Source organism: Pelodiscus sinensis, chromosome 14 (assembly GCF_049634645.1).
Source record: "Pelodiscus sinensis isolate JC-2024 chromosome 14, ASM4963464v1, whole genome shotgun sequence".
Taxonomy (NCBI): Eukaryota; Metazoa; Chordata; order Testudines; family Trionychidae; genus Pelodiscus; species Pelodiscus sinensis.
The window spans coordinates 19,926,238-19,938,439 of record NC_134724.1 but is presented as its reverse complement, the minus strand read 5'-3'; the positions used below and the strand labels follow the sequence as shown (position 1 = coordinate 19,938,439).

The 12,202-nt window shown below is 42.4% G+C and overlaps 1 protein-coding gene across 1 annotated transcript; it reads right to left on the bottom strand.

The window, feature by feature from the left end:
* Positions 1 to 767: 767 nt before the first annotated feature.
* Positions 768 to 11,214, bottom strand: C14H15orf40 (chromosome 14 C15orf40 homolog). The gene is made up of 4 exons (XM_075897141.1): positions 11,087 to 11,214; positions 9,734 to 9,860; positions 7,843 to 7,970; positions 768 to 2,183 (listed from the first exon to the last, which is right to left on the bottom strand). Exons 1-4 carry the CDS (start codon positions 11,177 to 11,179, stop codon positions 2,091 to 2,093), a joined length of 441 nt encoding a protein of 146 aa, XP_075753256.1. The 5' UTR covers positions 11,180 to 11,214; the 3' UTR covers positions 768 to 2,090.
* Between the last annotated feature and the right edge of the window lie 988 nt (positions 11,215 to 12,202).

Here is a 12,202-nt window from a genome sequence, read left to right as displayed (position 1 = left end):
TATGTAGCTACCTGCAACTGGAGAAAATCATATAACCAAGATGTAAATCACTACTGCAAAGTTTTTTGTGATAGAGTTCTTTCTCTGATGGAAAACTCAGACATAATACATTTAGCAAGATAAGTAGCTGAGAGTTATGCAGAGGGAACTCCCTAATTTCTTTCTAGGTAGGGCATTTCCACTTCACTCTAGCAAGTACTTAGCAGCACCCAGAACATAAGTATGTATCACTGAGGACTACAGATGAAAGCAAACATGTATCTGTTTTAAATTTCCCCTTGAAGAAGCCTGTGATGGACAAAGTAGTTGGAGCAACAAGAAGCATCAATGTAAAGCTAAGGAGTAGAATGCCAACTGGGCTAGGAAAAAAGCAAATGATCTCAGCTGAAATGACACAGTGTGACAGGACTGCAATGTGGGAAATGAGGAGATGTATGTCGAACAGTAAATATATGGCCAGCAGCCTGAGGAAGCAAAACATGAACTCAGCAGTATATCATATTTACAGCCTTTATTCCTGTAGCAACTAACCTTAGTAGCACATACATAGAAACATCCTGACAGAACCATTAGCAATATCCTTTTACATTGCTAAAAATGGAAGGGGGTGGGAGAGACTGTTAAGGTGAAAAGCAGTTTTTTATCATAGAAAATTGAAACTTGAGATGTGTAGCTTGTTGCATTATGCACAGCAGGCAAACCTTATTAAAATAATAGAACTGTATTTAAAATGTGGATTTTTTCCAGTGAAAAACACAGAACATTAGTAGGGTTTTAGACCTGTTTATTGACTTTTAGGCATTAAAATTACAAAATCACATTTACACGTTACAGCTGTTGGAGAGAAACAAAGTAGAAAATAATACAATCTAACCCATTACAGCTGCAACCTAGAAGGATTGCTAAAGCAGCTCCATACAGTGACACCATATATATTAGTGGGGAACACAAGCTTGCAGTCCAGTACTTTGTCAAGAGTTATTAAGACATTACATCTACTTTTCCCATTTCATCTCATGTACAATCTTTGCTCTCTGTACCATCATCCCAGGTTAAGACTTAATTTCTATGGGCTAGAAACTGATTCTTGAACACATCTAATTTATTTAGATCAACACAAGATCATCAATTTTATTTTGTTCTTGGTAAGACTGTCTAAAAAACACAATTATGTTTTACTAATGAAGTCACAGCCAAAAAAATCCACTCTTATTGAAAATACAAAAAAAGTTGATAAAGTTTAATGCTCAGTGTTTTTTTATTAAAACAAAACAAATAGCTAAATTTCACACATAAGGTAAAGATACCACTTTTGACCATTCTATTAGAAGTTCTACCTTTATTAGGCATTCTTTGATTATAGATTCCTAGTGACTCAAAGCAAGCTTAAATACTGTATCAGTTTCTCATATTGCAGGCTCAAATTATTCTGATTATTTAAGGGGAAAAAGTTCTGCTCCTATGTAAATCCAGGGCAATGCCACTGGCATCAAAGGCATTATTCTGGATTTACAGTGGTGTAGATACAAGTAGAACTGCACCCTAGGCATGCCACTATACATTGCACTGATTGCCCTTTTAGACTCTCTCATCTAAACTGATTTTTCATTCTGCACCATATTTCTCTTGACATTGTTCCAGTGCTTTATCATAAGCCTGTCACTCCAAGCCTTTTACTTTGTGAACCAAAAATAATTATGCCTGCATTCAAAAACACTGCCCAAATACTCATCAGGGCTGGATTTATGCGTCAGATGCTATTTTGAAGATAACTCTGGACAAAGAGCCCATGAAGTCATGCTGAATTCATGATGTAGATTCAGCTATCAGTCAGGGTAAAATGGCTTTCCTATCCAGTGATAAATCCTGCTTCAGCTTCTAGTCTGGGCCTCACTCTTGTGGGATTATTTAAACCAAAATTCAGAATAGGGAATAATAGGGAAGAGATTCATAATTTACAATGTAGTTAAATGTATCAATACATTTACACAAAATAATCTTTGTTTCTCTTAATGTATGCCCTCATTTAAGGATGTGCTTCCTCCTCTTTACATGAAAAGCATTTTTCCAGTGCCTGCTTTTGTTTTGTCTCAACTGGTAGCTTCTTTTTTCAGTTTTTCTAAAACCTCATCTGGAGTCATCGACACCAAAATCTTCACCACTTTTTCCCGAGATTTACCACCCTGTTTCAACACAAAAATGAATTCAGAGAACTATTTCTTTGCTTCCAAGTACACAGTTTAAAACTATCCAGTCAGTCACAATAGTGGGTACTTTGTAAACAGTACTAATCTTATACCCAACCAACAATAGTGAAAAAAGGTTATTTACCAGTAACTCTAGTCAGTTATTTCCTCGGTATAGTCACATTTGTGAAACATTCTCTAGTGCAACAGGGCTTCAGAGACTTTATGGAAAGTGTGTGCACCCTCTTGTGACACCACACTTTCTAAGTTGAGGGTTATAGGAGGGCCATGTAGTTGCAGCAGCCACAACTTCCATCACCAGAGCTCTCAGAGGATGATGGACAGTTAGTAAAAAACGCCACAAAAAGCACTCTCAAAGTACTAGATTTTATTGCTAAGTAACATTTTTCTTCTTCAAGGTGCTGCTGCCTGACTTATGCAAGTCTAACAAGCAGCAGACTGGGGTGTGCAATTCAACAAGAATGGCAGAACTACTCTTCTCTTCTGAAATAAACATTGAATCTAGATGACTAAGTGTTCTAAGTAAATGTGTGAATGACATGCAGGCAGTAGCTCTGCAATGTCTAAAATTTTTCTAATGTTACAGAAGCAGGCCTTGGATGCCAGCTTGGCCTTAGCAGAACAAACTTCAAGACAGGCTTTAAAAACCCACTTATGTGCTTATCCAGGGAGAGAAGATTTTCTTTCTGGGTAAAGGGGGCTGAATAGGCACAGGGACCCAATGTCATTGTTAGTTATTCCGAAGATGGGAAGGAGCAGAGTTGCTGCATCTGTTACATATTTTGAAGCAAGCAGGCAGGCTTTTTAGAGTGAGAAATAGGATGATCTCCAAAAGCTCAGCAATGCATCCTGCATGTGGGACTATGCAGATGTCACCTACAGATGCATATACTGAAATACCTGAGTTTATTTTTACCCTGAGGCTAGGGTGGCCAGATGTATGGCATTCAACTGGAATGCCTGGTCAAAAATGGAACCTGATGAGACTGGTCAGCATTGCTGACTGGGCTATTAAAAGTCTGGTTGGTGGCCCCGTGGGGCTGCCTAAAGGCCAGCTCCCTCTCTGCTGCTCTGGCTTTGTGTAGTTCCAACTAAACATCCAGCAGGTCCCTGCAGCTCCTAGGCATACATGGGGGCCAGAGAGACTCCACACACTGCCTCCACCCCGAGCATCAGCTCCATAGCTCCCACTGGCTGGAAACCACAGCCCTAGGCAAAGCTCTCATGCCTCACCTCCCTGCATCTCAACCCGTTGCCCCAACCCTGAGAGCCTCCAAACCCTTCATCGCTGGCCCAATGCTAGAGCCCACACCTCCAGCCAGAGCCTTACCCCCTTCCATGTCCCAATCTGGTGAAAGTGAGGAAGCAAAAGGGAAGATAGAGGAAAGGGGGAGGGCCTCCGGGAAGGCACAGGACAAATGTTTGGTTTTGTACCATTAGAAAGCTAGAAACCCTACTTTGAGAATATACTTCACATATACTTGTTGCTTTGCATCTAAATTCTCAGTTTGATATATAAAAAAGAACTGCATTGTATGAAATATAGAAACAAGCTAGGTTGTTTGTGTGTAACTGCTGCCTTAAATCAGAGCAGTTAAGTTGTGTGCATTATTCACATCCTTTCTGTACAAATGCATTGAATAGCTCATGCCAAGTTAAAATTTATTACAGGTGTACACATAGAGCTCTCTTCACTATCTTGTAAACAACTAAAAAAGTAACCATGCGAAAAGAACACAATCTCATGACATCTTTAGTATGAAATTTTGTTTTTACATTTCTAAGGTGCTTGTCCTTTTGACTTTGATGAGGCATTATTTAAATAATAGAATCATAGAACACTAGGACTGGAAGGGACCTCGAAAGGTCCTCGAGTCCAGTCCCCTGCCCTCATGGCAGGACCCAGTATTAATAGTTTGGCCAACAGATGTTTATTTTTTATAAAGATTCTAAATCTTGTATAAAAGTTCAATTGAAAGTACAAATTAGCAGTTTTCCATCTTAAAGAGACTGCCCACAAATCTACTGAGTACAATTTCTTCCTGTATGTTAAGATAATCACTGTTGAGAAACTGAAAGCAGTTTCTCAAGTTGTGGCTTAGCCATGGGGAGTTATAGGATAAAAGTTCTGTTTAAGGTAAGACAAATAAGGGCAACAAATGTACTTCTGCATTTTCAATTTTAGCTTGGACCTACTTTTCCAGCTAAGAATGATTATACAATAGCTGAGAGGTAAGAGAATGCTAGGAAGCAATCTCTCTCTTTTCTTCTCTTGGCGATCACTTAATATTGAGTAGGATGTCTTCCTGTCACCCTCCTATTTGTGGATCCGTTGATGGCTGACCAGCCCGATTCTGGAGCCACACATCTCATCACAGAAGGAGCAGGTGCTGGTGGCTATTGGAGAAACATGGGGCAGTTTTTGCTGCTCTTTTCTTCTTCTCTGCCTCTCCTCGTCTGTGCTGCGGTGGGACCTCTCAAATTGCTCCACCCCCCTCACAGTTTACCGTTCTCCCAAGTGTTGACACCGATGCCATACTGCTTCATGTTTGCCTTCAACATGTCCTTAAATCGCTTCCTCTGGCCCCCAGCGCTTCTTCGTCCTTCCTTCAGCTCAGAAAACAGTACTTAGGTAGCAGTATTCATATGGCATTAGCCTGTTCACATAGGTTGAAAATCTGGCTGAAGTCACAAGACCAACACACTTCATAACTTAGACACAGTTCAGAATGATTGAAGGTCTGTGGCTGACAAGTCCAAATTTAAAATAGCCTGAGTGCTGCAGGCCAGACTAGAATTACCAGAGATGACTGGAAAAGGTTGAACAGTGCTGCTCCTCATTATGCCTGATGCTGCTTAGCAATTATATAGTGCTTTTCAAGTGTAATCTAATTAATCCTCAACATGGCTCTGTGGTAGATAAACAAGTGTTATCCTCTTTTATGGATGGGATAAACTGAAATAAAGGTTAAGTATCTTGTCCAGCCTGCAGCAAAGCCAAGATATAAATCTTGGAGTTTCTATCTATCAGCCAAGTAGTGCTCAGTCCATTAGACAATGTAGCCTCTAATAGCTATTTAAAAAAAATCTTATGTATTTAGGTTTAAATACAACATAAAAAAGCATCCATTCCAGGCACTCTCTTTATCTTCATGACACTATAAATGAATACATTTAGTTGATAGCTCATTCTCCATCCACTTTTCATACAAGACTAACTGGCAGTCTTCTCAAAACAGGACACAGACTTTTCTATTTCCTCTCAATGTCCTATCTGTTGCTGCTACCCTAACTGAACAGTTCATTATTGGGTGGTAGAACAATAATCTTCCTAGCATGACTGCAACAGAAGTTAACCTCAATTCTACTATTTGCTATTTTCTTAATTTATTTGTATACTGAAGTTCTACTGCCTACAATGGGTTAAGATTCAATATTTGTTGTTTTCAAAAGATAATGAATTTAATCTTTTCAGTCACAAACATCTACATCAATATGTAATTCATAGAGTAGTGGTTCCCAACCTTTTTTATACAGTAAAACTGCATTGGTCTGGCATCCAATGCTCCGGCACTCCTGATGGTCCGGCACCATCGGGAAGTTGGAGGTGCTCCGGGCAGCCAGACAATTGGAGCTGCTCTGTGCCCGGCTTCCCCGATTCAGCCGCTGCTGAAACTGACCAGCAGCTGAATTGGGGACGCTAGGGGCAGAGCAGCTGGGGTGCTGTGGGGTTGGTCCTATAGCACTGTATCCCCCCCACTCCACCCCAGACCTCTTATAGCCCCCACTTCTGATAGTCCGTCATATCTGATAATCCAGCAGCCCCTGGGTCCTAAAGGTGCCAGATTATCGGAAGTTTACTGTACCATGTACCGGCAAACCCATTCACAAACTTTGGCAGACCAGTAACATAGTATTTCCATTATGGTAATTTTAGGAGGCCTTTTGTTGTTTTACGTCACATCTGTACACACACATATGTCCTTGTAGAGATCTGCAAACTCTGATCTCTTACAACACTAAAAAAAAATTTGTTAAAAGAATCCTTTCCTTTCTTATCTTGAGCCATTAACACCTATGTAAACTTTGTGTGAAACGCAATCATGCAAATGTCATGAGTGAGGCCATTTGTTCTGTGTCTGCAGCCCACAGGGAAACAAGTTAGACACCCCAAACTCCCCTCTGTCCCCACCCCTGGAGAGAGGGAGATGCGCACAGTGAGGCCCCTCAGCCTGCATGCCCCACATGAACCAGGCAGAGGGGCTCCAGCCTACCTGATGCCCCTGAGGAAGGCAGGAGCAGTTGCAACATAAGAAGGCAGGATGCTCCCACCCACCTCCAGGACCGAAGGACATATATGGGGCAGGCGGGAAAGTCTCACATCTCCATGGGGAGGAGCTGCTGGAGTAAAGACTTGGCCACAGGAGCAGAACTGTGGCAGCTAGTGCTCCACAGTGCAGGCAAGGCACTGCGAGCCGGCCTCTCGCTTGTTTCCGCCCCAGCAGTTCCTGCCCTCTGTTGACCTGACCAAAGGGGGTAAGGTAGCCAAGGGCCTAGCACTCCCATCAAGTCAGGGGAGAGACCAGCACAGGGACCACGGAAGGCGTGTTCACACCCACCCTGCGCACGGGCCCGTCAAGGCATGGGCATGACCTGGCAGTGTGACACAGCCTGGGAGCCAGCAGTTCATAGCCTGACACTTGTCCACAGACCGGTGGTTGGCAGAACCACTGGCATAGAGGACGTCATTGTCCAAATCTGATCTTAACTATAAAAGAGAGAGAGATACTGGAGAAAACTGACTTTAAACAAAAGCTACAGTGGTAGAAACAAATGCATTTTCTGTTTAATCATGTAGAGAAATCAATATAGAAGTTCTGATGTTACTATCATTTTCACAACAGAAGCAGAGCTATCAAAGAATTGACATGCTGACCACTGTGGAATTGAGTGACTTGGTAGATACCTTTTACTTCAAATATTTAAAAAAATCTTTCTAAGATAAAGAGAACAAAAATCATTTGCAAAGGTGTTCTGTGCAAGATGTCCTCATTTTCTAGGAAGTTAGACTAAGTTTGAAGAAAACTTTAAAGGTCATAGATCACATGAACCACACACTGACTTAGAAAATACCATGTAGCAGCATGCTTGATCTGAAAAACTGATTGAGAAAGACTAAAATAGGTTATTTTCCATAACTGAGTTACATACCTTAATGTCCTCATGCTTGCTTTCTGAAAGCTAAAAACTTGGTCTGCTATAGGTGGAAACGTCTCTATTACAATACCTCTTTAATCCAGCAACTCTGGGAAACAGGGTTTGCCCAATAAAAGATTTTTCTGGGCTAGGGAGGGGGACAGAAGTAGGGCATGTACTTGGTGCTCCACATCCCATTGCCCCCAGGCATAAGCCCTCCATGGATATTGGAGCCGTGGGGAAAAGCCTCTGGCAGGGGGCTTCACTGCAATCCTGCTCTTCCAGACGGGGAGAGAGCAGCAGCATGCAGAGCCACTTCCACCTCTGCCTACCAGGGTCCATACCATGGGTGTTCCCATTAGGGACACCCGGAATAAGGAGCTTACAATGCATAAGTTTCAGAAATCTAACTGTAGCAGAAAAGAAAAAAGCTTTGTACCTTGTCTAAAACAACTTCGCTCTTCTTCACTTCTAGAACCTTAGAAAGGTAGCGACACAGCTCTGCATTTGCCTCCCCTTCTGATGGAGGTGCAGCAATAGCTACACCTACTGCCTCAGCTGTCACATCTATAACAAATATTTTAGGATTTTTATCTTCAAAGCATTAACAGACTTTTGTAATTTATAAACAAAGGCTTATTTGAAACCAAGTAGACAACTCCTAGAACACTCCAGCTGATGATAGATCTTACGACTTCTATTGTATCAGAAACAACCACTTAATTCTACTGCCTGTTCTTTCCCTTTACAAGCAAGCCTAGTTAATTCCTCAGAAGAATGTATTAATAAGCAGTCCTTATAAACAGGGAAGAGCGAGTGATCTGATGGTCCTAAGAATTGACAAATTTCTTGTTGCAGTTATCTGTAATCCATTCTAGGAGTCTGTAGGATACAATGAGGCATAGCCAGGCTGCAGACGCTGCATAATTTTCTTCCAAGTGTGAATGCGGGGTACTGGACCCTTCACAGCCACTTCTACTGCTATTCCTACTTCCCAACTTGAGTTCAATCTACAATTTGATTTTGAAATATTAATATTCCAGTAGCTTTTATAATTGCATTAAGCTTTGATTTTTATCATCTTTTTTGTGACAATACCTACTAATGTCCATCTAAGTAGGATAATCAGCATATGTTTTACCAAAGATAATGGACCTATCTAATGAGTGTAGTGTGTGCACTCTTTATGTAAGTATGCTTCTTGTTTGCCTATAAGCATGAAGATGATGGCCAGTCAGACTTCTATTAGTTGCTCCTTGGATTGAAGCATTTAAAGATTTTAAAAACATATTTTGAGCATTTAGTCAACATAACTAAGCATGCATCAGGCATCAAAGGTGATCTGCAAAGGAAAGTAATTTGTCTTGTATTGTTTATTTTAAAGAAAATGTGAAGCATATTTTCTGTTGTTTCTAATTCCTTGCTTTTTTCATTGCAGAAGTTCAAGTTTTGACTACTTTGGGGAACTTTCCAATTAAGATCATCATCTGGCATGCTGAATTTTACTTTATTTTTATCAGATTCTTCCTGTATGTACAGTGGGAAGGGAGGGAAAGAATGGGGGGGGGGGAGAGAAGAGAAGGAAAGAAAGGAGAATGTGTGTGTATACCAACAACAACAAAGATCACAATGCTTGTAGTTTTTTAACAAAGCATGGTTCACTACAAAGAGATCAGGCTTGATTGAGTTTTGGGTTTTTTTTGGTTTTGTTTTGTCATAAATGGTAAGTAGGCTCCCCCTGCTGAACGGAAGAGAAAAAGAACAAGAGAAATGTTCCTTTGTTGTTCCAGAAATGCCTGTAGTGCTCATAAGATGGCACTAGTCTATTTTATACATTTTTATATATAATTTATTTTCATTATTCATTTAACACACTTGCTTACACACATCAGCTTTAAAAAAAACAAAAACAAAAAAACCTCTAATTCCTACCAATATAACTAGTCTTTTTCTTCCTTTGCCCTCCTCTGAAGATAGGTGAAATATTCCAATAATGCAGTTTAAGGAGTTATATTGGAATATAATTAAAATCAAGTGATTACCAGGAATTACTCTTTGTGCTTTTAAAAAGATTAATTTACTCCAACACATCTTTCCAGTTTTGTCAATGCAATCCACTACACCTAGTCAAATGGAGTGCAAGAAACATCAATTAATTTACTGGTCATGAAGCCACATTACACAATCACTTAGACCTTTAGAGGAACAATAATTTGTACAAAGAAATGGGTGTAGGGAGAAGAGGAAAATCTTGCCTTCCTAAATAACTTTATTTGTTTAATTAAGTGAACTATTTCCCTCATAATTACAATTTTCATGGGGGGGTATACCTGTTATAGCATTTTGTTTGGATCCAGGTTTGGCATGAATAGCAATAGTGATGGAACCACTTTTGTCGGTTACAACTGGACCTGAAGGAACAGTCGGTTTTACTGAGTCTTTACACTTTTCTTTTCCCTGATCAAACAAACAAACACACCAGCAGCTGTTAAAGCAAGACTGTACATTGGAAATCCAGCCAACCAATGCAGAGATTAAAATTAGTTTCAGCCACTACTCCTGCTTCAGAGTCTTCCCTTGGCTCCCAAACAACAATTACGCTTTTAATTGTTAATATGCTTTTGTTTTCCAAGAGGCTTCCTTCCAGATGCTGTGTAATCAACCCCACTACCAGTAGGGAAACAGCTAGCCATGTCACCTGGCTGGAGTTGCCAGGTGTCCGTTTTTTTATTGGAACACTGGGTCAGAAAGGGATCCTGGCAGCTCTAGATAGAACCCTTAAAAGTTTAGTTGGCAGTACAGCAGGTCTAAGGCAGGCTCCTATTTGTCCTAGCTCCAAACAGCTCCCAGGAGTCACTGGCATATCCCAGGTGCCTTAGGCCAATGAGAGCTGTGGAGGTCCTGAAGTGCACAGACCCCTTTGACCTTCCACCTAGAAGCCAGATATGCCACCCACTTCCTGGAGCTGCATGGAACCAGGAGCCTACCTTAGCCCCACTGAACCACTGAGTTAGAGCTACTGAGGTTAACTGCCACCCAGTTGGAATCTGTGTCCAAATCCCCCTGCCACAACCTTTGCACCAGCATGTAACCTTCTCCTGCACCATAACTCCTTCCCAAAGCACACATGCTAACTAGGGATGTAAAATCCTATTTAATTAGTTAAATGTTTAAACAGAGCAACAACACTGCATTTAACCAATTAATTTGTGAGTGGATGGGTCGGGATACAGAAGCCCTGCCACAAGCAGGGGCTGTTCCAGCCTGGCTGCTCCTGGGCACCGGTTAACAACCGTTAGCTGGCAAGCATCATCGGTTAAGGGTGATGCTTACTAGGTAACCGTTTCACCATTAACATCCCTAATGCCACCCCTCCCCCAACCTCCCTTCTGGAACCCTCACGCTGCACCCCCTCATGCAGCCCAGCCCCGAGACCCCCTGTACCTCAAGCTTCACGTCCCCATTCTCCCCGTCTGCAGCCCCTCCCCCACGCCACCCCCTGCCCTGCCCAGCGAAAGTGAGGCGGGGCCTGAAGAGAAAGGACGGGTCGGGGCGCCATTAGACAGCTGGCAGCCCTACGAGACAGGAAGCCAGGCCGCCCGGCCAGGTCTCCGAGTAGCAGACTGAGCGAATAGGAAGGTCCCCGGCGGAGGCCCCGGGCCGGGCCGCCCCTGCTGACTGACCCTCCGTGGCATGGCCCCGCTCCGCACGCAGGCACTGGCGGCACCCTGCCTCCAACCGGCGCTCCGACGGAGTCCGATCAGGGCCAGCAGCATCCCAGACCAAACTGTGGGCGGCTCCGAGCTGCACTTCCGGCCTTGCCTGTGCCCCGCGAGACCTGCCTGAAAACCATTCGGCTTCCGGGGTCAGGCAGAGTGCTGCGCACGCGCAAACCGAACAAGCGAAGCAAGATGCTGTAAGTGCTGTTGCTCCGCTTGGTGGTGGCGGCTTAGTCTGGCCTCGACCTTAGCTGGAGGCCACTCCCCGCTGTCGCAGCGTAGAACGTGTTTTCAGTAGGGATGTGGCACGAGGAGCAGTGACCGATGTTATGGGGTATAAGACGCTGTTACCTGATGTAGCAAATGGTGAGTGGACAGGAAGCCACGGGGGTCGGGCTACAGCAGCCCTGCCACAGGCACGGATTTATGGAGTATAAGACACCGTTACCTGATGCAGCAGTTCTCCTACCCTGGTATGTGTAAAGTTTAGCTCCTGCTTCTCCCCCGTCGCCGATTATGCTCTTCAGCCCGTTTAACCCTACCCCGAACTGCTTGATCCCATTGACCAATTTTCAACCTGTGCACACATCCGGTGCCTCCTCCATTTAGCTCTCCAGCCGCTGTAAAAAGCAGTCATCAAATATTTAACAGCAAAATTAGGGCATGGTGAAGGGCAGAGGATTGGCCAGGCCTTTTTTAAAAAAAAAAAAAAAAAAAAAAAGATAACTGATTACTTTCATATGAGAAATGACTTTCCACATTTGCTATTTTCTGTATCAAATATGTACTCAAGTAATTTATCACTTGTCAGACAGGAAGAGAGCAGAACTATTTCTAATATATTATCAGAAAAATAGGCATTGAAGAAAATACATTACTTTGTCAGCATGATAGAACTAGATATTTCTTTCCACTTTTCACTGATTTAATAGCTTACTACATTTCAAGGTACACTAGTATGGAATATTCAACATTATCCCAGGGTTCTATGCAGATGAATTTTCTCTAGTCGTGCAGTATACACATCAATGATTTATCCTTTGAGGTAATAAAAATAGATAAAAGTAACACTAAGGAGAA